The 27,624-nt window shown below is 46.8% G+C and overlaps 1 protein-coding gene across 2 annotated transcripts in view; it reads right to left on the bottom strand.

Annotated features, from left to right (window-relative positions):
• Nucleotides 1-27,624, bottom strand: part of BABAM2 (BRISC and BRCA1 A complex member 2) — a 961,268-nt gene that overhangs the window by 263,818 nt on the left and 669,826 nt on the right. For both annotated transcript variants that reach the window (XM_078647504.1, XM_078647505.1), the window contains exon 8: nt 16,992-17,091. In XM_078647504.1, the coding sequence (XP_078503630.1) occupies nt 16,992-17,091 (100 nt within the window). The remainder of the gene's footprint in view (nt 1-16,991; nt 17,092-27,624) is intronic.

Genomic DNA, 27,624 nt, shown 5'->3' with positions numbered 1-27,624 from the left:
ACCTACATAGCTCCCCCATGAGAGTGGATCACCCGCTCCTTACTGTTCCGTGGGAGATTAATTAATTTCCCATTTTTTGATGTAAATAGGACGTTTATTGTTTCCGTCCCTTAACTTCGGGATAAGGAACACCGTTTTATGAAATTGTCATGGAAAACTAACACCAACATACATTCTCCGACGTCGGGGCCAAGATCCGACTACACTTCCCAGGACATACTGCGAGAACGTGTAGCGGAAGTCAAAGGGCGACGCGCCTCCACGTTGCATCACGTGGGACGCGGCACGTAGAACACGGGAAACGCCTTCCGTTGCCTTTTAATCCGTACTGAAATCACACACCTTAACTGCACGGTGTTACGGATAGCGGGGCCAGAGGAAGGACGCCTCCAAAGTCAGTTCTAATGTTATGTATACTGGCAAACTATAGTAGACTAATATACTGATTCGGGCCATCGAGTAGAATTTTGCCGATAGCCCTGGGTCACAATTCAAGTAGAAGGAATGTGATCACAGAAACCATGGCACAGAATGAGATGGCAGAAAGAGAAAAATGGGGGGAAGGAAGGAGAGGGCTTTTGTGGGCTAATATCACACCACAACATTTTCCTTTTTTTCCCTCAGTAAATGTGTTCCCGTACTCTGGGACAAGCCTTAACACGCAACAAGAAGGGCATGGATCTAGATTGACCGGCTCATATCTGGGGGGCCCACGAATCCGGACTACGGTAGGGCTACTAGTGAAATAATAGGCAACAGTCCTGACGAAGACCGGGGTGACCAATTTTGGCACGATTAAATCGGTCGAAACATGTTGACCATAGCAGTGTTTGGAGGGAAGTCTTGAGGGATCTTTCAGTCTCTAGCAAGACATTTCCCATCCTATTTTTTCTCTTTTTAATCCTGATAAGGGTACCAAGTAAAGTCTAATAAAGCAATTCTTTCAGTTGGCACCCCTAATCAGTTTTAGCATTTCCTATTTACTGCACTATTGTCGCACTACTTATTTCAATTATATGGTGATTGGCACTGGTTTCATCACATTACATGTTACGTGTTGTTTGTGTCTTTTGGTTATTTGTAGCGTTGTGTGGAATTTATTATTTTCCCCTCCCTTATGCTCCGCCCTGAGTGTGGCTACACCAGGGCGTATTGTAAGCAGGCCCAATGATGAAGCATGTCACATACTTCGGTATGTGAGTGAGGGCAGTTTTTTCCAATTTATGGATTTTCCTGCGTTTGTCTTGTGGCTTTGATTTTGTGTACTCTACACCCCTTTTGTGTATACACCTAAATAGGTATTAACATACACGGGATCCTAATATCGGACCCTTATATCCACGGCAGGGTCCTATTTCTCTCTTAATTTGTTAGGTTTTCTAGCCAAGCACATTACTGCATATGTCTTTCTGCCAGCATTTATTCATCTTGGTAGGTACAATCTGTCCCCATGTTCTCATCCATACCTGGTGACCAGCATCTGAGTTTCTTTTACTTTGTACTTTATTTTGCAGCCTCCCTCCCCTCATCTGTTTATCCGTCGTCTTCCAGTGCTTCTTTTTTCAATCATTTCTTTTCACTTTTTGTAAGATCACCTCAGCATATTGCCCCATGGTTGTGCAGTCTTGGCTTCTCCTTCTTCACAAGTGTTTAAATCAGGCTCCCACTTCAGCTCAGACTCTGACCAGATTCTGTGTGTTATCTTACCAGTGTACTGCTGCTGGTTGTCTCACCACTAACCTCTTTGGGTATCTGCTGCTCTAAGGTTTAGATTGCTTATTGCAAAAGTGATGTTATTGATTAGTGTCAATAGTGCTGATAGATTCGAACCTGTGGGCTGATTATCTTCTCCTATTGGTTTACCTAGAGGGCTACAAATACCACCAGATATTCTTTTGTGTATCTGCTGAGCTCGCATTCCTGCAGAGCTCTGGTATGATCCTGGAAAATTTGGGAAAAATTTCATCAAACCCGGATCCGAAGTTTATTGGTATCCAAATGAGTTAATCTGCTCCCACCTAGGAGATGTGATTATTTTTCTCAAGGAATTGATTACTACGTTGGCTATGCATTGTACGTCTGTGCAAACATCAGGCTGGAGTGTGTGGATTACTTTTTTAAAGTTTAAGATTTTACCCTCACATGCATCAAGGTAGGCTTTTGCGATTCCTTAATTGCGATTATTAAGTAATCGCAATTATGAAATCGCAAAAGCTATGCAGGTAGGAATCGCTAACAAAATAGCGATTCCTACACATTCCTTAATTGCGACTCGCAAATTGCAAGTCACAATTAAGGAATGGCTCTGTCGTTAGAGGTGGCAGCTGCAAAATTGGCAAAACAGCTACTAGGTCCTAGCCTAACACCCAGGCTGAAAGTAATGAAAGCCAAAGTAATCAACTCCCTGACGTATGGACACGAGATCACCAAGGGCACACCCAGTATATTAATAAACAAGTTAACAAAAAAAATCATTAAAAGAGCATTTCGGTTGCCAAAATCTGCCTTGCCAGCTCAAGTGAGACTCGAATTGGAACTCCAAGATCACCATGCAGTGGAGGCAGGTGCATTCGTTAAACTGTGTCATAGACTGCGCATGGGAGGGTTCCTTGGAGGCCCTACTGTGGCAGGAACTACAGAAAAATCAGACAAGCCACAAGCATCGGCAACTCCTGGATCACAGCCTACAGTTACTAGGTGCAAAAGAGCTCTGGGAGATAAATCCAGCTCTCCCGGTGCTAAAGTCCGCCATAAAAAAAACTGTTAGATTGTGGTCCTTTCACTCGGACAGGGTGATACTCTCAAAGAGGAGACACGCCTGGGCTGTAATCGCCAATTTTAAAGTGGGTGTTCAGCCGCTCTACCTGTCAAGCACATACACACTTTATTGGAAACGCAAGTTTATAAAATTCCCATCAGACCACCCATGTGGTGGAGTTTGCGTCATGTGGGAATTGATAATCATGCCATCCCAAGTCCAACCAAATAGTGTCGGTACAAAACGTCACAGACATGTGATCATTGTGGGCATCCTAGACGTGATGTAAACTAGAAAAGTGCAGTGCTCAAAATTAAAATTGGCTACCCGGATTCCAAGGAGAATTCTTTACACTAGAAATCCGAGTGTCAAGGATTAAAAACACGCTAGGTAGTCAAGCTACCTTGTAGCGCTAGATCGTATGGTCGACATGTTTCAGCCATAAGGGCATCTAACCCGGCTTTCTTCAGGACCTTCTATAATAGATTCTGCTACTGCGACTACAAATGAGATGTCATAGTGAAAAATTGACAAACATGCACTTAAAAAGTTGCAAATATATCAAAAACGTAGAATACTTAAATGTCCACTCAAGGGGAAGTTTTAAATCTTCTTCCTATCAAAAAAACCAAAAGAGAAAAATGTTGAAGCAACACCAAGTATCACATAGACACCACAGCGCACACACGTAAAGATAACACAGACACACCTGCATGAATAGTTTACATTCTGCATTCAAGAAAAGCATAATAGCTTAATCACATTGAGGAATTACCTCACCAGTGATACTCACCCAGCTTTGTGTGGGTGATGGCCTCACCTCACCCGGCAACCGCTCGGGAGTATGAGGCCCCGCTCTAAAGTGTAGAAAGAGACACAGTAAGCACACACCTTTACCGTGTATGACCGATTACTCTACACTTAAAACCCAACAGACATATGGTAGTTACCCCTCTGCCCAACCCAAACCTACATCAACATCAGAGCCTGCAGGAGGATTATTAGGTCATACTAGCAAGATACTAATCCAAAACCTGCTATATACTTCTAGGAAAATCTACCTGACATGATGTGTTTACAGGCATGGTCTGTTAGTCGACCAAAGTGCCTTAATAATAAGGTGGACAATCTGCCATCCACCCTTGGTAGTTAACTAAGCCATTTGTGGAGAAAAAAAATGCTCAATTTGTAAGGCGATATACATATATAAACAAAGGATTCTTTTCAATATATATATATATACAAGGGAAACAGGCCACCACCCCAACGAAAAAATAACGGGGACATGGGGCCACAATAGCTCCCCTCTCTCTATCAGACTCGATTATCTACAGCTAACCCGATAGTTTTGTATGCTGAGGCGGGCTACATTGCAAGTACACAGAGCCCCAACCATCCTACCTCTCCGTCGGTGCCCCGAAATGATGGCGAGCGGAAGTGGAGGTAGGCTCCAGCAACAGACTTCCTCCTTAAAATTACCGCCCCACATGGGGTAGCCAGTCCCCCAACACTGTCTCACAGCCGCACTGAATCTTCCCAATCGAAATGGCAACGCCCGGTTACAAAAGAAAGACCGCTTGCTTGTAGCGCATGCGCGGGCACACAAGAGAGACCGCTAACTTATGGCGCATGCGCGGGTGGATAAAACGCACTACTCTATAGCGCATGCGCGAGCGAAGTAATGCACAAAAACCCTCGATACTGTCAGGGATAATAATCATATATTATTGCGACGCATTGCTCGCAGTAAATAGACTGCCCATCAGACAGTATGCTAATGAAGTGGATCAGTTAAAACATACTTTTAATTTTCACAGGTAAGCAAAGGCTTCCATCTATAAACATGTCACTAAGGACTGATATATTAGATGTCTCTAACTAAGGGAGATGTTACTCTGCTACTAAGAGTATAATTGATCAAAAAGGATCTATTGCAACAGTGTATTAGCACTGTGAATAGAGATAGAATTGCAAGGCCATATTGCTCATAGTAGAGATTGCCAATATCATAAGAGATGGAGCCTTTTACTGCATCACTGATGTCATGCATTGGGAGATGGTATAAACACATATCGAAAAGGGGGGCTAGATATAGAACGCCCGTGCCGTCCAGCGAGACATTTGAAGGGGTAGTCACCTGGCTATTTATGTGGAGGAAAAAGATACTTGACTAAAGCCAAGAGTGCTAATAGTGGCACAAAAGTCACCCTTTTCTTCGGATTATATAGAAGAAAAGTGTGACGGGACTTCTTTAGTAGATTTATTTGAGTGCACCGATGAGGAATAGGCAAAGGTAGACAGAGGGGCAACACACACAGTTAAGTTGGATGAGCTCAGAAGGTGCAAATCGTACTGTATTTGCTACCTAGTTACATAGACCCGCAGCCAAAGACTGCACTAAATATTGTGAAACAACAAGGGTGTGTGGAGGGTCAGGGGGACAGTTTAATGACCTGTCTGCTCGCTCCCCAGTCTTACAGATACAAAACACAAAAGAGCAGATCAAGTCTGGGAGAAGTGTGTGTCTGCAATAGCAACCGTGCGGCACTGCTGGTGAGTCGTGAAACAAGGGATGCCAAACATGAAACCTCTTGGCGGCAGGGGGCTGATAAAATTCCCATCAGACCACCCATGTGGTGGAGTTTGCGTCATGTGGGAATTGATAATCATGCCATCCCAAGTCCAACCAAATAGTGTCGGTACAAAACGTCACAGACATGTGATCATTGTGGGCATCCTAGACGTGATGTAAACTAGAAAAGTGCAAAATCTGCCTTGCCAGCTCAAGTGAGACTCGAATTGGAACTCCAAGATCACCATGCAGTGGAGGCAGGTGCATTCGTTAAACTGTGTCATAGACTGCGCATGGGAGGGTTCCTTGGAGGCCCTACTGTGGCAGGAACTACAGAAAAATCAGACAAGCCACAAGCATCGGCAACTCCTGGATCACAGCCTACAGTTACTAGGTGCAAAAGAGCTCTGGGAGATAAATCCAGCTCTCCCGGTGCTAAAGTCCGCCATAAAAAAAACTGTTAGATTGTGGTCCTTTCACTCGGACAGGGTGATACTCTCAAAGAGGAGACACGCCTGGGCTGTAATCGCCAATTTTAAAGTGGGTGTTCAGCCGCTCTACCTGTCAAGCACATACACACTTTATTGGAAACGCAAGTGGGCTGTTTCCCTTGTATATATATATATTGAAAAGAATCCTTTGTTTATATATGTATATCGCCTTACAAATTGAGCATTTTTTTCTCCACAAATGGCTTAGTTAACTACCAAGGGTGGATGGCAGATTGTCCACCTTATTATTAAGGCACTTTGGTCGACTAACAGACCATGCCTGTAAACACATCATGTCAGGTAGATTTTCCTAGAAGTATATAGCAGGTTTTGGATTAGTATCTTGCTAGTATGACCTAATAATCCTCCTGCAGGCTCTGATGTTGATGTAGGTTTGGGTTGGGCAGAGGGGTAACTACCATATGTCTGTTGGGTTTTAAGTGTAGAGTAATCGGTCATACACGGTAAAGGTGTGTGCTTACTGTGTCTCTTTCTACACTTTAGAGCGGGGCCTCATACTCCCGAGCGGTTGCCGGGTGAGGTGAGGCCATCACCCACACAAAGCTGGGTGAGTATCCCTGGTGAGGTAATTCCTCAATGTGATTAAGCTATTATGCTTTTCTTGAATGCAGAATGTAAACTATTCATGCAGGTGTGTCTGTGTTATCTTTACGTGTGTGCGCTGTGGTGTCTATGTGATACTTGGTGTTGCTTCAACATTTTACTCTTTTGGTTTTTTTGATAGGAAGAAGATTTAAAACTTCCCCTTGAGTGGACATTTAAGTATTCTACGTTTTTGATATATTTGCAACTTTTTAAGTGCATGTTTGTCAATTTTTCACTATGACATCTCATTTGTAGTCGCAGTAGCAGAATCTGTTATAGAAGGTCCTGAAGAAAGCCGTGTTAGATGCCCTTATGGCTGAAACATGTCGACCATACGATCTAGCGCTACAAGGTAGCTTGACTACCTAGCGTGTTTTTAATCCTTGACACTCGGATTTCTAGTGTAAAGAATTCTCCTTGGAATCCGGGAAGCCAATTTTAATTTTGAGCACTGCACTTTTCTAGTTTACATCACGTCTAGGATGCCCACAATGATCACATGTCTGTGACGTTTTGTACCGACACTATTTGGTTGGACTTGGGATGGCATGATTATCAATTCCCACATGACGCAAACTCCACCACATGGGTGGTCTGATGGGAATTTGATCAGCCCCCTGCCGCCAAGAGGTTTCATGTTTGGCATCCCTTGTTTCACGACTCACCAGCAGTGCCGCACGGTTGCTATTGCAGACACACACTTCTCCCAGACTTGATCTGCTCTTTTGTGTTTTGTATCTGTAAGACTGGGGAGCGAGCAGACAGGTCATTAAACTGTCCCCCTGACCCTCCACACACCCTTGTTGTTTCACAATATTTAGTGCAGTCTTTGGCTGCGGGTCAATGTAACTAGGTAGCAAATACAGTACAATTTGCACCTTCTGAGCTCATCCAACTTAACTGTGTGTGTTGCCCCTCTGTCTACCTTTGCCTATTCCTCATCGGTGCACTCAAATAAATCTACTAAAGAAGTCCCGTCACACTTTTCTTCTATATAATCCGAAGAAAAGGGTGACTTTTGTGCCACTATTAGCACTCTTGGCTTTAGTCAAGTATCTTTTTCCTCCACATAAATAGCCAGGTGACTACCCCTTCAAATGTCTCGCTGGACGGCACGGGCGTTCTATATCTAGCCCCCCTTTTCGATATGTGTTTATACCATCTCCCAATGCATGACATCAGTGATGCAGTAAAAGGCTCCATCTCTTATGATATTGGCAATCTCTACTATGAGCAATATGGCCTTGCAATTCTATCTCTATTCACAGTGCTAATACACTGTTGCAATAGATCCTTTTTGATCAATTATACTCTTAGTAGCAGAGTAACATCTCCCTTAGTTAGAGACATCTAATATATCAGTCCTTAGTGACATGTTTATAGATGGAAGCCTTTGCTTACCTGTGAAAATTAAAAGTGTGTTTTAACTGATCCACTTCATTAGCATACTGTCTGATGGGCAGTCTATTTACTGCGAGCAATGCGTCGCGATAATATATGATTATTATCCCTGACAGTATCGAGGGTTTTTGTGCATTACTTCGCTCGCGCATGCGCTATAGAGTAGTGCGTTTTATCCACCCGCGCATGCGCCATAAGTTAGCGGTCTCTCTTGTGTGCCCGCGCATGCGCTACAAGCAAGCGGTCTTTCTTTTGTAACCGGGCGTTGCCATTTCGATTGGGAAGATTCAGTGCGGCTGTGAGACAGTGTTGGGGGACTGGCTACCCCACGTGGGGCGGTTATTTTAAGGAGGAAGTCTGTTGCTGGAGCCTACCTCCACTTCCGCTCGCCATCATTTCGGGGCACCGACGGAGAGGTAGGATGGTTGGGGCTCTGTGTACTTGCAATGTAGCCCGCCTCAGCATACAAAACTATCGGGTTAGCTGTAGATAATCGAGTCTGATAGAGAGAGGGGAGCTATTGTGGCCCCATGTCCCCGTTATTTTTTCGTTGGGGTGGTGGCCTGTTTCCCTTGTATATATATATATTGAAAAGAATCCTTTGTTTATATATGTATATCGCCTTACAAATTGAGCATTTTTTTCTCCACAAATGGCTTAGTTAACTACCAAGGGTGGATGGCAGATTGTCCACCTTATTATTAAGGCACTTTGGTCGACTAACAGACCATGCCTGTAAACACATCATGTCAGGTAGATTTTCCTAGAAGTATATAGCAGGTTTTGGATTAGTATCTTGCTAGTATGACCTAATAATCCTCCTGCAGGCTCTGATGTTGATGTAGGTTTGGGTTGGGCAGAGGGGTAACTACCATATGTCTGTTGGGTTTTAAGTGTAGAGTAATCGGTCATACACGGTAAAGGTGTGTGCTTACTGTGTCTCTTTCTACACTTTAGAGCGGGGCCTCATACTCCCGAGCGGTTGCCGGGTGAGGTGAGGCCATCACCCACACAAAGCTGGGTGAGTATCACTGGTGAGGTAATTCCTCAATGTGATTAAGCTATTATGCTTTTCTTGAATGCAGAATGTAAACTATTCATGCAGGTGTGTCTGTGTTATCTTTACGTGTGTGCGCTGTGGTGTCTATGTGATACTTGGTGTTGCTTCAACATTTTTCTCTTTTGGTTTTTTTGATAGGAAGAAGATTTAAAACTTCCCCTTGAGTGGACATTTAAGTATTCTACGTTTTTGATATATTTGCAACTTTTTAAGTGCATGTTTGTCAATTTTTCACTATGACATCTCATTTGTAGTCGTAGTAGCAGAATCTGTTATAGAAGGTCCTGAAGAAAGCCGGGTTAGATGCCCTTATGGCTGAAACATGTCGACCATACGATCTAGCGCTACAAGGTAGCTTGACTACCTAGCGTGTTTTTAATCCTTGACACTCGGATTTCTAGTGTAAAGAATTCTCCTTGGAATCCGGGTAGCCAATTTTAATTTTGAGCACTGCACTTTTCTAGTTTACATCACGTCTAGGATGCCCACAATGATCACATGTCTGTGACGTTTTGTACCGACACTATTTGGTTGGACTTGGGATGGCATGATTATCAATTCCCACATGACGCAAACTCCACCACATGGGTGGTCTGATGGGAATTTTATCAGCCCCCTGCCGCCAAGAGGTTTCATGTTTGGCATCCCTTGTTTCACGACTCACCAGCAGTGCCGCACGGTTGCTATTGCAGACACACACTTCTCCCAGACTTGATCTGCTCTTTTGTGTTTTGTATCTGTAAGACTGGGGAGCGAGCAGACAGGTCATTAAACTGTCCCCCTGACCCTCCACACACCCTTGTTGTTTCACAATATTTAGTGCAGTCTTTGGCTGTGGGTCTATGTAACTAGGTAGCAAATACAGTACGATTTGCACCTTCTGAGCTCATCCAACTTAACTGTGTGTGTTGCCCCTCTGTCTACCTTTGCCTATTCCTCATCGGTGCACTCAAATAAATCTACTAAAGAAGTCCCGTCACACTTTTCTTCTATATAATCCGAAGAAAAGGGTGACTTTTGTGCCACTATTAGCACTCTTGGCTTTAGTCAAGTATCTTTTTCCTCCACATAAATAGCCAGGTGACTACCCCTTCAAATGTCTCGCTGGACGGCACGGGCGTTCTATATCTAGCCCCCCTTTTCGATATGTGTTTATACCATCTCCCAATGCATGACATCAGTGATGCAGTAAAAGGCTCCATCTCTTATGATATTGGCAATCTCTACTATGAGCAATATGGCCTTGCAATTCTATCTCTATTCACAGTGCTAATACACTGTTGCAATAGATCCTTTTTGATCAATTATACTCTTAGTAGCAGAGTAACATCTCCCTTACTTAGAGACATCTAATATATCAGTCCTTAGTGACATGTTTATAGATGGAAGCCTTTGCTTACCTGTGAAAATTAAAAGTATGTTTTAACTGATCCACTTCATTAGCATACTGTCTGATGGGCAGTCTATTTACTGCGAGCAATGCGTCGCGATAATATATGATTATTATCCCTGACAGTATCGAGGGTTTTTGTGCATTACTTCGCTCGCGCATGCGCTATAGAGTAGTGCGTTTTATCCACCCGCGCATGCGCCATAAGTTAGCGGTCTCTCTTGTGTGCCCGCGCATGCGCTACAAGCAAGCGGTCTTTCTTTTGTAACCGGGCGTTGCCATTTCGATTGGGAAGATTCAGTGCGGCTGTGAGACAGTGTTGGGGGACTGGCTACCCCATGTGGGGCGGTTATTTTAAGGAGGAAGTCTGTTGCTGGAGCCTACCTCCACTTCCGCTCGCCATCATTTCGGGGCACCGACGGAGAGGTAGGATGGTTGGGGCTCTGTGTACTTGCAATGTAGCCCGCCTCAGCATACAAAACTATCGGGTTAGCTGTAGATAATCGAGTCTGATAGAGAGAGGGGAGCTATTGTGGCCCCATGTCCCCGTTATTTTTTCGTTGGGGTGGTGGCCTGTTTCCCTTGTATATATATATATTGAAAAGAATCCTTTGTTTATATATGTATATCGCCTTACAAATTGAGCATTATTTTCTCCACAAATGGCTTAGTTAACTACCAAGGGTGGATGGCAGATTGTCCACCTTATTATTAAGGCACTTTGGTCGACTAACAGACCATGCCTGTAAACACATCATGTCAGGTAGATTTTCCTAGAAGTATATAGCAGGTTTTGGATTAGTATCTTGCTAGTATGACCTAATAATCCTCCTGCAGGCTCTGATGTTGATGTAGGTTTGGGTTGGGCAGAGGGGTAACTACCATATGTCTGTTGGGTTTTAAGTGTAGAGTAATCGGTCATACACGGTAAAGGTGTGTGCTTACTGTGTCTCTTTCTACACTTTAGAGCGGGGCCTCATACTCCCGAGCGGTTGCCGGGTGAGGTGAGGCCATCACCCACACAAAGCTGGGTGAGTATCACTGGTGAGGTAATTCCTCAATGTGATTAAGCTATTATGCTTTTCTTGAATGCAGAATGTAAACTATTCATGCAGGTGTGTCTGTGTTATCTTTACGTGTGTGCGCTGTGGTGTCTATGTGATACTTGGTGTTGCTTCAACATTTTTCTCTTTTGGTTTTTTTGATAGGAAGAAGATTTAAAACTTCCCCTTGAGTGGACATTTAAGTATTCTACGTTTTTTATATATTTGCAACTTTTTAAGTGCATGTTTGTCAATTTTTCACTATGACATCTCATTTGTAGTCGCAGTAGCAGAATCTGTTATAGAAGGTCCTGAAGAAAGCCGGGTTAGATGCCCTTATGGCTGAAACATGTCGACCATACGATCTAGCGCTACAAGGTAGCTTGACTACCTAGCGTGTTTTTAATCCTTGACACTCGGATTTCTAGTGTAAAGAATTCTCCTTGGAATCCGGGTAGCCAATTTTAATTTTGAGCACTGCACTTTTCTAGTTTACATCACGTCTAGGATGCCCACAATGATCACATGTCTGTGACGTTTTGTACCGACACTATTTGGTTGGACTTGGGATGGCATGATTATCAATTCCCACATGACGCAAACTCCACCACATGGGTGGTCTGATGGGAATTTTATCAGCCCCCTGCCGCCAAGAGGTTTCATGTTTGGCATCCCTTGTTTCACGACTCACCAGCAGTGCCGCACGGTTGCTATTGCAGACACACACTTCTCCCAGACTTGATCTGCTCTTTTGTGTTTTGTATCTGTAAGACTGGGGAGCGAGCAGACAGGTCATTAAACTGTCCCCCTGACCCTCCACACACCCTTGTTGTTTCACAACGCAAGTTTATAGCCTTGAGAATGGGAGAATGGCCCTTTCTGAAGAATCTCCCGGAATGGCACTGGCCGGGTAGTAGCACGAATGCAGATTGTGTGACTACCATTCAGAAACAATGGAACGGTAAACATCCTTTACAACGCAACTTTTACCACGCAGTGCCTTTACGACGCAACTTTTACAACGCAAACCATTACAACGCATTGCGCTGGGGGGCGCTCTAGGATAGGGAATAGGTTTAATGTACTATCCAACACCTTCCCTACTATCCACGGGGACTGGAGTTGGAATAGTAAATTAAACTATTCACTATCCAGCGCCCAAAAGCACTATGCGTTGTAATGGTATGCGTTGTAAAACTTGCGATGTAAAGGTAGGCGTTGTAAAAGTATGCGTTCTAACGTCATACATCCCAATGGAACATATCATCTGTGCATGCCCTGCACTGCTCACAGCCAGACGGTCACTGTTGCGAGGCCAATGTATTATGTTGGGAGTTCGATCTTGCCGTCAAGCAATAATGGCCGCTCTCAACCCTGACAACACCAAGCTAAACATTGGGCTTTCGAAATTTGTCCATAAAGCATTAAAACTCCTTGAAGCCACACTCCCATCCAAACTCTCCCCACCATAGCAGAGCGGCCAAGTTAACAGACACAACATCCAAATCAGAGACTAAAAGAAATCCAGAGTGATGTACTGTATCAGAACATTATCAGATCTTAATGGCCCTGCGATTTTTAATTCATTTGAAATTAATTGTTTTAAAACTCTTATCACAGTCATTTCTATTATTCAATTTTTGTTATGTTTTAAATTGTAAATGGTTTTTAAACCAATCAATAAAGATTATTATTATCACAAATGGCTTCCCATTCCTTCCTATGGGCCTGCAGGCGCCTAGGAAGAAATGGGAATTGCATGCGCAATTTGCGAGTACCTATTAGGTACTCGCAAATTGCGCATGCAATTTCAAAGGTGCAAGGGTGCCAAAAGGATACTTTGTTGCACCCCTGAAATTGTAATGTGAACCCATGTTGCACACACACAAGTCCCAAGGGCACGTGTGTGTCTAACCAGGAACTTTGAAAAATGCACTTTAGTGCATTTTTCAACGTTTTTGCAAATTACCGTCAAGTGGCTGTGAGTAGAGGGTACATGAGAAGGAAAGAGTGTTAAGATTGCTCTAAATGGAGAATGTTCTGGTATTCTGCCATGAGTCATTTACGATGCACATTATAAGGGCTGAGCTTTCTTTAACACTAAGATTCTGATGGGATTTTTACTCATGCAAAATATTTAAGGTTGTACCTGAACTCAAATAGTTAAATACAGTTAAGGAACTGAACCCCCCACTCTGCGGCCAGTGAACACTACATGCACCTTACTGCCTGGGGCTAGAGATGTTTGTTACTGTCTGGGGCCATTAAAGACATTACTGCTAGAGCCCAGAAATGCTCATTACTGTTGTGACCACTGGGGTTCATTGCTCTAGGGTCAAGCATGCTCCTTAATGCTTGGGGCCATTGAGGCTTCTCTGCACCTGTGGCTATGGGGCTATTAATGCCAGTGGCCAATGAGGCTCAGTACTGCCTGGAAGTCTGTGTGCATTGGTGCCTATTTGTCTTCTGGGCTGCGGACATGGGTATTTGCTGCTGTGTTGGTCTGTGTGTATGTCTCTATCTGTGAGTATATTGCGATCTGCATAAGTGAATGAAAGTGTGATTTATGTCAATGTGCATGGACATTGTGTATCTGTACGTATGTACTTTCTGAGTGTCGATGCTTGTTCCTTGTGTTGTTGATGATGCTGTTGCTTCTACACCTCCTAGTCTCTTCTTCTCACTTTACTCCGAGGGCATTAACTTACTTGCCGTGTCTTTGGCAGCCTTTCTTGAGTGCGACCAATTGACGTCAGCCAGCAGCGGCTACACTACACAAAACAAGAAAACCCCCTGAGAAACAAATTAAATATTTTCGGCAATTTCCCAGTTTTCTTTTTATCATTTTGTTTTTTTAAAACAATTGATCCCTTACAATTAAGGAATTGTAAGTTTTTTGGGGCATAAATATATATTTTTAAACCCCCTGTTCAGCATTTCAGTCAGATTCCTTCGAATGTGTTATCTGTTCCTTGAGAAATAAGTGTTCCAACAAAATGGGAATTCATCAAAGTACCCATTTGTCAAACAATAGTTTGCGAAGTAGATGTTCCTCCCTTTTCCATCTAGTCAAGGCTGCATAGCCAGGGCCATGGTTGCACATTACATCAACTAACTACTGCTGAGTACAACGCAAAGTTTCCTTCAGAGGCTGACATCTAATATGTCATACAACTTCAGAAATGTAAATGTCGGAATTTGTAAATGTCGGAATTTGTAAAGCGCACAGCTACCTCCACCGGAGGTGTCCCGGCGCTGTCTGTATACCGCTTAGGAACCCTTCCTGGCTTTCCTGGGAAATGTCCACTCCTGGGCACCCCCCAGGCGCAGCCAGGCATCCCAGCGCTTTTGGGGCCGCTGTGGAGACTAAGCAAGCTATTGCCCAGAGTTGCAGCGTGGGACCCATGATCAGAACAGGTACTGAGGCGAGAATATCCAGTCAGGGGAATTAATGAGTCGGTGACCCGCCGAGGTGGGAATCGAACCCTGGTCCCTTGCCAGAGCTCTGCATCAAGGTCTGCCTGCTCTAACCATTGAGCCACACTTCTCCACTCCACAGAAAGGCAAGTGGCAATAGCGGCTGCTGCTTTAGTAAAGTGGTAGGGCGGGGGGAAGGGGAGCTTGGAGTTGGGTTTAAAAAAATAAAATAAAATAAAAAGACTTACCTGATTGCCATGCTACTGCTGCCAGCCGCCTCATTGCTCCTCTAATCCTGGAAGTGGATGGACTTCACTGCACAGGCTCCCCACCCAATCCAGACGCTGCTCTCATGCTATACATAGCATGCGATCAGTGCCAGGATTCCGAGCGGGCTGGTTTAACGCTCGCTCAGGCACATGGAGCCTGCAGCTTTTCTCCAACCTGGCTATATAATACAGCTGGGTTGGAGAAACCGAAGTGCGCATGACTGTTTGGCCAGCCTAAGACGGATGGCTAAACTGACATGTGTACATATAAGTGCCGACCACTCCTACCTACTGCTGAGGTCACGCTCGTCAGCATGGCCCCACCCTATCCTCGGCTGGCAATAAGGTAAGAAACATAAAAGAAAAAGAAAATAGTTTTATTATCATTTTATTTTTCAATGGGGCGATGCTCCTCAGCGGAGGAGTTGCCCATGGCAAGTGGCATACAGCAACAGCATCCTGGGTGACTCACTAGCAATGCCAAGAGACGTGATCTCAACCCTAGTGAGTGAGAACACTGTCTCAAGGATGTGTGGACTTCAACTATGCCTCCAGTCTACCATGAAAAGAAAGGACTGGTATATCAGGTCAGCCAAACGTACATTTTTAGAAATCCCTCCATGTTCTGCCAGTGCCGAAGGGAAATCGACTTTATTTGTTTAGGCTCGAGCACCGTACATTTCTCTGGCCTGTCCCTGCTTGCACCAAGTGATCGAAAACAACCTGTCCACAGCCCATGCTGAAGTCACGCAATCTCCCTTCCCAAAACAAAGCACTCCTATTTATAGCGCTTGGCAGGTGCCCATCCGCAGCCGTGATCGGGAGAGGCCGCCGCGTGGGCTCCGAAATGCTACTTTAGGACAAAGATGTCAGCTGAGTCTGCAGAAATGTTGCTAACAGCCAAGAGTTAAGGGGGAAAAGCAACCTCGTTCGCCTAAGCATTTTAACAGCAGTCAGTACTTTTTTCAAAATTCTTTCCCGAAAGCCGCTAGAAAAACAAATCCCCTAATGACGGAGTTCAATGTAATTACGGAACATTTGAGGGCATCTCTGAAAGCTCTGTTTATATTCACAATCTAAACTGAGAGAACAAAATGTAATTAAAAGAGGCTCGAGAGAGGCCGACGAGATGTGCACAGCAGAACGTGCCATGGAAAGAAAGAAGCATTTACATTTGTGGTTGGCAGAAAAGGCCACGTTTTCCCTTCTCGTGATGCCGGTTCTCGTCAAGAGACTGTAAAAGAGCCATGCCCTGAAGGCTGAAAAAACAGCGCTGGCAATGCCCTCCCCCACCACTGGCAATGCCCTCGCCCACCACTCGCAATGTATGCCCTCCCCCACCAGTGGCAATGTATGGCCTCCCCCACCACTGGCAATGCCCTCCCCCACCACTGGCAATGCCCTCGCCCACTACTGGCAATGTATGCCCTCCCCCACCAGTGGCAAAGTATGCCCCCCCCCCACCACTGGCAATGCCCTCCCCCACCACTGGCAATGACCTCCCCCACCACTGGCAATGCCCTCGCCCACCACTGGCAATGCCCTCCCCCACCACTGGCAATGCCCTCCCCCACCACTGGCAATGACCTCCCCCACCACTGGCAATGCCCTCCCCCACCACTGGCAATGACCTCCCCCACCACTGGCAATGACCTCCCCCACCACTAGCAATGCCCTCCCCCACCACTGGCAATGCCCTCGCCCACCACTGGCAATGCCCTCCCCCACCACTGGCAATGCCCTCCCCCACCACTGGCAATGACCTCCCCCACCACTGGCAATGCCCTCCCCCACCACTGGCAATGCCCTCCCCCACCACTGGCAATGACCTCCCCCACCACTGGCAATGACCTCCCCCACCACTAGCAATGCCCTCGCCCACCACTGGGAATGCCCTCGCCCACCACTGCTTGCAACGATCGAAGAACTGAGATGGACACTACCACTGCGACTAGCCAAGAGGGGTGATCTCTCTCAGACTCACCTTGTTGGTCAGTAGTTGGCAAACTTGGGGGACGTAGTCGATGAGACATCCTCCACTGGGGATGGTGGGGATGTGCAGAGCAGTTGCACCTCCCAGGGCGCTGAAAAACAATTACACACCAGGGTCAAACAATGATCAGGAGAGCCATCCGACATTCAGGTTCATTGTTACCTCCTTCAATAAATATCCCATATTTCAACATCCCATATATAATCTGCCCACCATAAGGAGTTTCAACTCAAGTACGCGTCTACTCAACTCTCAAGGTCAACGCTTATATTTTACGTACATTCTACTTTGTATAGAAGAAAAGGCACCACAAGCCCATGGTGTTACCAAGGCATACGTAACACAGGTTATGAAATCTCCGCTGTAGGCGTGGTTGGTATTGTCCATTTTGGGTTTTCTTATAATTTATCATGTGACTTGGGAAAATGTAAATTATTAAACATAGGTATGTTAAAACAAATATCTCACAAGAAGCGTTTGTATAAAAAGAAATTTCAATCAGCTCAATTGCTTGCAGGTAATTTGCAATGGTCATTCACTGAAATAGTCAAGAAAGCAAGTTACTTACCTCTAACTATTAATCAGTGAGCCTTCTGGTGTACAAGGCTCAATACTGTTCAATGATATTTTGATACAAGTCTGTAATAGGACCAATAGCAATTGCAAAGAGCTTTGAACACGTGCTGGGCTGTATGCAGCCAGTGCAGGGGCTCAAGTGATGGGAAACAGATGAGAGTGTAGAGATGGGATGTTGACTTCTGCATCAATAGACGATGTTGGAGAAGGTCGTCAGGGAAGCCACGACACAACGCACAAGAGTCGCCCATGTGTGAAAAATGTCCATTGTGTGGGATGAAAAGAAGGATTTTGAGCACAGTGTGAAGGAGGAGGAAATAAATGGAAGATAATTTATTGACTTGTTACTTGAAGCCGAGGGTGCAGCTGAAAATCATACCAAGCTTCAGCTCGAGAAAGACATAAACACCTCTTGGCAGGAGCTGACTTTCCAAAAGTCGAACTGTGTTTTGTTCTATGATGTGTGCCCTAGAAATACATCTAATAATGCCCACAGTTATGAAGCAGCCTTCGCTCTCTGTCTTGGCGCTTGAATCTGTGATGGTCTTTGATACGGTCACAGTTTCAGTATGGAATTCCTATTTCCAGGGCTTCATGTGTATATGATCAGAATTCTTGATCATTTATAGATTGCGAACATTCCAATTCTGTGGTTTTTACTAGAGCAAAGTAAAGTAGGGAGTAAAACAGTGTAACAAAGTGAAAGTGGAAAGATTCAAGAACATTTACAAAGAGGAAATAGGGACGATTTAGGATTGAGTGCATCAGCAGTAGCCGGGTGAGGATATTGAAAGTCTGTGTGGGCACGAGGGTACACAGAAAGTCCAGGTTCCTTATCAGTGACAGACAATGTGCTGCTGGAAAAAGAGATATATTTACTTCTTTTCTGAACTGCAGGAGTGAAGGCGAATGGTTGTCTAAGAATTCCATGAGAAAATATTAGACTTAAAAAAAATATTTAAAAAAACCATGCAGTCTCATAGGGAGATGCCTGCCAGACTGCCGAATCAGTGGAGGCCTCCACACCACCAGTGAAGGTCCCCGCACCATGGGTAGAGTTCTCGGCCTAGTTTGTGGGTACTTTATACTGAAACCTCAGCCGCTGGTGCAGCAGATGGACTTTTCGTGGAGAAGAATACTTGAGAGGGAGCCACATTTTCTTTTGGCCTGCCCAGCTTTGTTTTCAGCTTTTTAAATTTAGTTTTTTTCCACAAACAAAGCATCAGAGCGGGAATGAGTTTTTGAAAAGCAAAGACACTGCTTTGTTTCCCTACCTGGGTTCACTAATTAGGTGCACCTTCCAAATCATGAAAGACAGCAAAATGTGTCAGAGGGGTCACTGTCTTTGATTGGCCGCCAGCAGACCCGAGTGGATTCCGTAGGCGTCAGTCAGTGGGACACCCACCTGAAATGGGACTGGGAAACTGCGACTTTGGCAGGGCAAGAAAACCACCGATAACCAGCTGTTTCCCCATCCCATGATCAAACTCCAAACGACCCTCATAGGCTCCTGTTCTTACTTAAATATCACTCTACATCATTTTCAACCTGCATTTTATTCTCAAACCCACCTCAACTCGCTTACTGCGTATTTTAGGGGAGTTTGCTAATCTGACCCCAGTACTGAAATAATCAACTCAATTGCTTGAAAGGGAATGAAGGTTGATGACAACATTTGTATGGGGAGAAATCTGTGTATGGTCAACACTTTGATAGTCTTACTTTCTTATACACCCACCAGTGTTCGGGAAAACCTAGTGGTTTAGAACTTAATTATCCACCAGGTAGGGGATGGTATGCTGAAAATGCCCGACATTCAATATGTCCCTAAACGATGGCAAAGTCTTAAAAGAACAGAGTTCCTTTTTAAAAAAAAAAAATAATAATTTATACGTTGTGTATACTTGAAGTCAAGAGCGAAGAAGTCTAGTGACCCGAAGCTTTTTCAAAAATATGCACCTATGTTTTCAGGTGCTACCTATTTCAGCTTTTTGGCTGACAGATTGTGAAGGGTTGGGCTCATTCTGTTTTCTTTTTACCATTTCTTGATTTCTAATCTTGTTATGTCAAGGCAGAGGGTGCTGAAGTAGCCTACAGAAAATGATAGTTTTTGTGCTGGTTATGCTACTGAGACAGTAGTAATTGTCTCTGAGGTGATGCTGCAGACCTCGAAGAAGAGTTGACGAAGGGTAACTGAAAGCTTAACTGAAAGCTACTCTAAGCATTGGTGACCCATGCACCACAAACCATACATAAAACACTTTCTATCATATGCAACAATGCTTTTTAAATTAAGTATTAATAGAACCATAGGATATACAATGATGCTTTAATATCCATCATCAAATTGAGAGTCTTAGGAACTCAATCTGTGTGGCTGTTTCACAGGTAATTCATGCTTGAACCCATCAGGAATGCTGGAGCTGAAAATGTGCACAGTTGTTCCTGGGCTAATTCAGAGCTGAATGGCCACAGACAAGTTTGGGAGGATTTACATTCACTCATCTCTGCACCAATGGAGGCACCGATGAGTTTCGGTGAACATTGGGGCTCAGGGAAGGAAACTGCCTATTCTGCAAAAGCTCGTGTCTTATGAACAATCCTCAGGGTGCAATCTCTGTTCAGACCAATTTCCCCACCAGGAGACACACAAAACCATCCTAGACGTATGCTGGCAAAGGGGAATTGGAGCTAAAAAAAAATCCACTACACACAAGCCTTAAAAATAAATTTGTAACTCGAAGGAAGAGCCTACAAAATAACACAAGCGAATCTTCTGAAGCAAAGTCAACTCAGTACCGCAGTGATATTTCCACACCACTGTTGCCGAGTTACGACTGCGGGGGTTAATAATGTTCCTGCGAGGTGTCGTCACAGACTGTCTATTTGAACAAGGGCACTTAATATGAAGGCTTTAGTAAACACCGTAGTTTTCTGGTCGGCTAGAGAGCTGAAGTGCATTACGGTGAAATCTAGCGCACGCAGGGATCTTCGATAAACTCAACCACATCTCGGTGCAGAGAGGTAGATGTTGAAGACAAGCGCTTGGGTGTTTCAGTTGGGTGTCTCACAGCTTGTACCACTCACAGTGAGCTTAGATTTAATGACCACTGTAGAGAAAGAGTCAATTCCGACCCTGGAAGTAGATCCAATGCATGGACCGGCAAATACCAAACACCGAAAGAGAACATCCCAAAAGCGAGCTCTCTTTGCACGGATAGAAGCAACCTCTAGTTCGCTACCACAGAAGGAGATCATCCTAAAAGCAAGCTTTCTTTACGCAGATGGAAGCAACCTCTTGCTTGCTGCTTCTTCCTGTGGTGGAACATGTATGTTCTCTCAAAATGAATACCAACATCTCAGAATTTAAGGCTTCCTATGTATATTTTCAGTGTTATATTTGCCAGATGGCTTCCCACAGAGAAATAACCTTGCTACCGTGGCTATCTTTATACTACCCTCGCAAGTTCTTTTTTCTCAGTAAAATATAGCTGTTAGACCTGACACCTTTTGGCGTGGTTCTTCCCCCATCTTTTTGCCTCTGACTCGTGTTTTGATGCTGTGCTGGATTTCGTTTTTGCTGATTTAGATGCTTTGGACACTCTGCCACTGCTGATCAGTGCCAGAGTGTAAGTGCTCCCTCTGTGAATTGTGATATTGATTGAATATACCTGATTGGCATATTTGTATCACCACGAAGTCCCTAGTAAAGTGCACTGTGTGTGCCAGGGCTGGTGATGACAGATGCTACTAGTGGGCCTGCAGCGCAGATTGCGCCACCCACATGAGTAGCTTTAAAATAGTGACTCAGGCCTGCCAGCGCAGGGCCTGTGTGCAGTCAGTGGACTGCCCTGTCCCCCTGGCCAGTGTCTCCACTGGCTGGGCCTAACCCTTCCCTGTCTTTGCACATCAGCCACCCCTATGGAAGGCTCAAGGTACCCCCCTGGGCAGGGTGCAGTGTATAGCTAAGGTAGAGCATGTACTAGTGCAGGTCACATGCTCTGGTAGTGGGCAGCAGCCATTTTATGTGCTCACTGCTGTAAGGCTCTCTTGCTCCATAGAGTAACATGGAGGAGACTGGCCCCATGTGATGCCAGCCTATCTTCCCATAGGAACAAGATGAGACATAAATGAAAGATATCCCTGAACTCAGAATTTAATGACACATCTTTTAGTGAAAGCTGCTTTTAAATCCTGTGTTGGAGAATAGCACTTTTAGAAAGTGGCTGTTCTCTTGTCTAAACCTTTCTGTGTGCCTGGGTTTGTGGAATGCTTGGGTGTGACAGGGGGGCTGCAGAGCCCCCGGAGGAGAGGGTCGGAGCCAGCCCGGGGATGAAAGGGCACATCTGCCTGCCTGGGAGGTGGGAGGAAGGAATGCCTGATAAGTACTGGGCTGTGCCGGCCACCTCCCCCATGCTAGCTCCCTCCTGGTGGTCAACTGACACCTCTGGCCCTGAAGCTGACAGGGAGAAGAAAACCAGAGACACCTCAGTGCTCCGCAACCCCCAGAACTGGTTTAGACTGGACCAAGGGCCTCCATGCACAAAGACTTCAAAGGACTTCAAAGACATTGAGGGGTATAAGGAAAGGACCCCTGACTACAGAAGTTTAGATTCTGAAATTCTACAAGCAAGAAGGAACCTCGGCTGGAAGGAGGACGGCTAGAGAACCAAAGGAAGATTGCCTTGCTGTGTGCTCCAAGGGCTGACCTGTTCTACTGTCTACCTGGAAGCTGAGGAGGAGAAAGGGACTTTGCTGTGTGCTGTGACCCTGCCTGCTTGCAACTGCCAAGACTTTGCTGTGTGCTGTGTCTACAATACTGAATCTCCAAGGGCCTGAGAAGAGCTGGCCTCCTGCTGGGTACCCAGGGTTAAAGGTTCCTAAAACTTTGCCAAGGACTGCTGAGAGATCGTGCTGTGGTCCGCTCCAACGTGTGATTATTACTTGCCAGCCGTGAGGATTAATCGCTGTGCTCTTCGGCACAGATTCAGGGGGTAAGGGGGGACCCGGAGTGGTTTTCGGCGTCCTACGCTCCCCCGTTGATCCACAGGTAGAGAATCCGGCAGACCGTGATCAGCGGCCCCGAAAACCCCTTTGCCGCCAAATCACCACCGCGGCCCGGGGCCAGCAAACCCCCCGTAACCTGCTTCGAGGTCTGGGAGCTGCCGCGGCGAAGAACGAAGCCGCCGTGCTCCCATTGGTGGAGGGAGCCGAGCCCCCTCACTAACGCCGCGACGGGATTGGCCCGTGCCGCGCAGCGTCATCAGTGGTGGTGGGCCGTGATTGGTTGACGGCCCGCATCGTCAGAGCCGAGTCCCGGGAGCCGCTCTGCCATTGGCTGACTCCCGGGTACTGCAGGGGCTCGTCTGAAGGGCCGCAACCTGATTGGTCCGCAGCGTGGAGCAGCCTTCAAGCCGCCGAAGAAGCCGTGAACTGGTGACCCCCCAGCGAGGAGCCGACCGCCGGAGCAGCGGCCTGACCTGTCCTCGCCGAGGGAGTGAGTCCGCGTGTGTTCCCCACCCCGGGCCGGTCGTCCCCCGTGGTGTGCTGCATCCCCCGCCGCTCGTTGGATTGTCGAGAGCGGGCGGGAGAGCACGAGGGGACCGGCCGGGGCAAGGAGCGAGTGTGCTCTACGGGGCGCGAGGCGCCTGAGACCATCCGGCGCACGTAGCAGCCCGAACACCAGGAAAGGAGCCCCCCTTCCCCCAGCATCCGGGTGAGACGCGCAGGAAGCGCTTAGAGTCCCTGACACCAGGGGCTCGTTGTAGGGGCCTATTTTTCTTTGACGCTGGCATTGTTTACCCTGCTCTTGGGAGAGCGCGTGATTAGGAATCAGTGGCCATATTTTTAACTACTGATTTAAGGGACTTGAGACTATACATGTTTTTTCTGCATAAGAACTTCCTATTTACAAGCACCATTATTAAGATTAAGTGCAACCCGTAAAGATAAAAATGCAACAGCTTTCTAAAGAAGTGTTTATCATGCAACTGCTTTAATTACTTGCTGAAACTAGATAAAGTGATATATTTTTTATAAAATATACTTACCTGTGTGGTCTCAGTTTGTGGTGGATTGGGGATTATTGTTGTGTTAAGTGCAAATGTTATCCACATTGCCTCTGTTTAGCCTAGACTGCTCGCGCCATGCTACCTAGAGGGTGAGCAGGGGTTATCTCAGAGGGTTATTCCGTCACCCTGACTGGAAGCTAGGGTCCCTACTTGGTCTAAGGTACTTACCTCTGCCAATCAGAGACCCCGGGTTCTAACATTGGTGGCAGCGGTGGGATTTTTGAACTAATAATTGCACTTGACCGGCAGTGATCTCTTGTACATCACTAGTCTAGTTTAGTAACAGGTTGCACAAGGTTTTTTTTCTTTTTGGTGAAACCTTTTTAGTTGAAAAGGTTAGGAAGCATCATGTCTCGGAAAGCGCCAAGCGTGAATGGAGAAGCGGAAGTGGAATTTGAAATCCAGGAGTTGTTAAACTATAACAAGGAGCAACTGAGAAAAGTCTGCAGACAGCTTGAATGCCCAGTAAGGGGCGGCGCAAATAAGGAAGAGCTACGGACAGCTCTGAGGGCCTGGTGGGAGGCCAAACATGGTGACCCAGAGGTTACTACTGGAGAGGGAGACACACAGGAGAATGGGTTTTTGCCCAGTGAATTGCCAGTGAGGAAGCCAGGGTCTAGGACCGGCAGCGACCACTCCAGTAGGGTTATGTCTCCAGAGGAAATAGAGGAGAATCAGCGAGTTAGGGCCCATGAGATTGAGCTTTTGAAGCTCAGAGCGGAAGCCGATGAGAAGAGACTGCGCCTGGAAGTTGAGAAAGAGGCGCAGGAGAGAGCGGCGCAGGAGAGAAGACATACTATCGCTTTGGAGGAAAAGAAGCTCCAATTGGCTCATGAGAGGAGCATGAAGGAGTTGGACTTCAAATATAAAGAGAGGGTGTCCAGTTCTAATGGTGGCAGCGCACAACCAGTACAGGCGGGTAAGGTATACATACCAAAGGATCTGGTACAGAATTATAAGAGGGGTGAGGATATTTATGCGTGGTTCAGAGCGTATGAACTTGTCTTAAAGATGAATGAGGTGCCTGAGAAGAATTGGGGAGCAGGATTGTGGAAGCATTTTGAGGCCTCTGGGAGGGATGTTTTGGCACCCTTAGAAGCAAAGGATGCTTTGTCCTACTCCGCCATGAAGGAGGCTTTGTGCCTCAGGTATGGGCTCACTGCTGAACAGTACCGCCAGAGGTTTAGGAACTTCAAGAAGCTTGATTCAAGCACTTGGGTGGAGTGTGTGAGTATGTACACGCGTGCACTGGAAGGTTGGATGAAGGGCAGCAAAGTTACTGATTATGTGGGGTTGTGTCACTTGATTAGTAGGGAGCACTTAAGTAGATATGTGTCCCAGAGCTGCGCCAGCATCTGTTGGATAGCAAGTTAACTGATCCCAGTGAGCTTGCTAAAGAGGCGGACCGGTGGACGAGCACCAGGGTCCACAAGGGGGTGGTAAGTACCCCAGCCAAAGGTGGACAGGGTCCCCAGCAGAAGAGTGGGGGGGACACGGGTAATCAAAAGGAGTCTTCTAAAGGGCCCCAAAGTAGTTCCCAGGAGAAGGTGTCTCAACCCCCCAAGCCTAAGAAGTCCTGGCCCCATAAGGGCCCGCAGGACAAAAAGACCCTTACTTGCTATTCATGCAGGGAGGTGGGGCACATTGCTCCAAACTGTCCAAAGAAGAAATCAGCACCCACTGGTGCTCCAGCTCCAGCTCCGGCGTTGGCCAGTGTAGCTTTGGGAGGGGATTTGATTTCTAGTGGGGAGGAGGGGTTAGCATTGATGACCCTTGTCTCTCTAGGAGACCAAGAGATGGTCCAGGAAACCTTGCTGCCCCAAAACACTAAGAAATACGGGCAGAAGGTGACCATCAATGGACAGGTGGTGGAGGCTCTGAGAGACACAGGGGCCAGCGTGACATCTGTTAGGTGTCGGTGGGTGTCTGAAGAGCAAATTGTTCCCCAGGTACTCCGGCCTGTGGTGGCAGCTGACAGTTCAGTGCGCTACTGCAAGTTGGCGAAAGTTCCATTCGAATGGGGAGGAGACTCCGGTATTCTGGAAATTGTTGTAAGTGATGCCTTGCCTGTAGATTGTCTATTAGGTAATGACCTGGAGAGCTCCCCATGGAAAGAGGTGGAGCACAGGACTCACTTGGAGATGTTGGGTTTGCCTGCGTGGATCTGTGTGTCCACCCGTGCAATGACAGCCAGAGAGGGCGGTCTAGCAGAACTGGAGCCTGGAACAATGGCCCAGGGACCTGCCAAGAGAGGAAGGGGTAGAGGGCGCGGGAAACCGGCCCCCACTGTTCCCACGGTCCAGGAGGAAGCAGACCCGGAAGGGGATGCCCTGGAACCTACAGGGGAGCAGGTGGCCGAACTAGGGGAATTGCCTGAGCTGTCCCAGTGGCAGCAAGAGGGTGGTCCCTCCAGGGAGGAATTCTGCCAGGCTCAGAAGGAGTGCCCTTCTCTCATTGGTGTGCGGCAGCAGGCCGCCGACCAGGCCGCAGGCCTGGGGTCCAAGGAGCATTTGATCTACTGGGAGGATGACTTACTTTATAGTGAGCCTAAGTTCGCTGAGCCCGGTGCAGCCTGTGTGCTGGTAGTACCAGAGCGCTTCAGGAACTTCCTACTGGGTCTGGCTCATGACGTGCCTCTCGCAGGACATCTGGGGCAAGACAAGACCTATCACAGGCTTGTCACCCATTTCTACTGGCCCCAAATGAAGACACACGTCTCTGCCTTTTGTAAATCTTGCCAGACTTGTCAGGCCAGTGGCAAGAGTGGAGGGAAGCGCGTGTCCCCCCTCCAACCCTTTCCCGTGGTGAGCACCCCTTTTGAGCGGGTGGGCATTGACATCGTGGGGCCCCTGGATCCCAAGACAGCCCTAGGCAACAGGTTTATCCTGGTCTTGGTGGACCATGCCACTCGGTACCCGGAAGCCCTCCCGCTCAGGACAGTCACCGCCCCAGTGGTGGGCCGTGCCCTGATGGGGATCTTTTCCCGGGTGGGATTTCCCAGGGAGGTCGTCTCAGACCGCGGGACAAACTTCATTTCTAAGTATATGAAGTCCCTGTGGAGTGAGTGTGGGGTGACATACAAATTCACCACTCCTTACCACCCTCAAGGAAATGGTTTGGTTGAGAGATTCAACCGCACATTGAAGGGCATGATTATGGGCCTGGAAGAGCCGATGAGGCGGAAATGGGATGTCTTGTTGCCATGCCTGTTGTTTGCCTACAGGGAGGTGCCTCAGAAATCCTTAGGGTTCAGTCCCTTTGAGTTGCTGTATGGCCACCCTGTCAGAGGACCTCTGACTCTGGTGAAGGAGGGGTGGGAGAAATCCCGTGGGAAAACCCCTCAGGATGTGTTCAGCTATGTGCTGGCCATTCGCAACCAGACCAAGCGCTTCAGGAAGCTCGCTCAAGAGAACCTGGAGGCTAGCCAGGAGGAAATGAAGAGGTGGTATGACCAGAACACTTCTCTGGTTGAGTTCCAACCTGGTCAGAAAGTGTGGGTGATGGCGCCAGTGGAGCCTTGTGCGCTCCGTGACAAGTGGTCTGGGCCATATGAGGTGGTGGAGCGCAAAAGCGAGGTTACCTATTTGGTTAACCTGAAGACTCCCAGGCAGCCCCTGAGAGTGCTACATGTGAACCGCCTCAAACCCCACTTTGAGAGGACTGAAGTGACTATGCTCATGGCTACAGATGCTGGAGGGGAGGAGGATAGTGATCCTCTCCCTGACCTCCTGGCAGTCAAGGAGCAAGATGGGTCAGTGGATGCTGTGGTCCTCTCCCCCACCCTGACCCCAGAACAGCAGGAGGACTGTCGCCAAGTCTTGGGTCAGTTCGCCCCACTGTTCTCCCAGACCCCAGGTGTCACCAAGTGGTGCGTCCACGACGTGGACACTGGAGACAGTCTGCCTGTGAAACAGAAATTTTACAGAGTGGCTGACAAGGTCAGAGCCAGCATTAAGGAGGAAGTTTCCAAGATGTTG

The sequence above is a fragment of the Lissotriton helveticus genome, chromosome 6 (genome assembly GCF_964261635.1).
Source record: "Lissotriton helveticus chromosome 6, aLisHel1.1, whole genome shotgun sequence".
Taxonomy (NCBI): Eukaryota; Metazoa; Chordata; class Amphibia; order Caudata; family Salamandridae; genus Lissotriton; species Lissotriton helveticus.
This window is presented reverse-complemented; position numbering and strand designations above follow the sequence as displayed.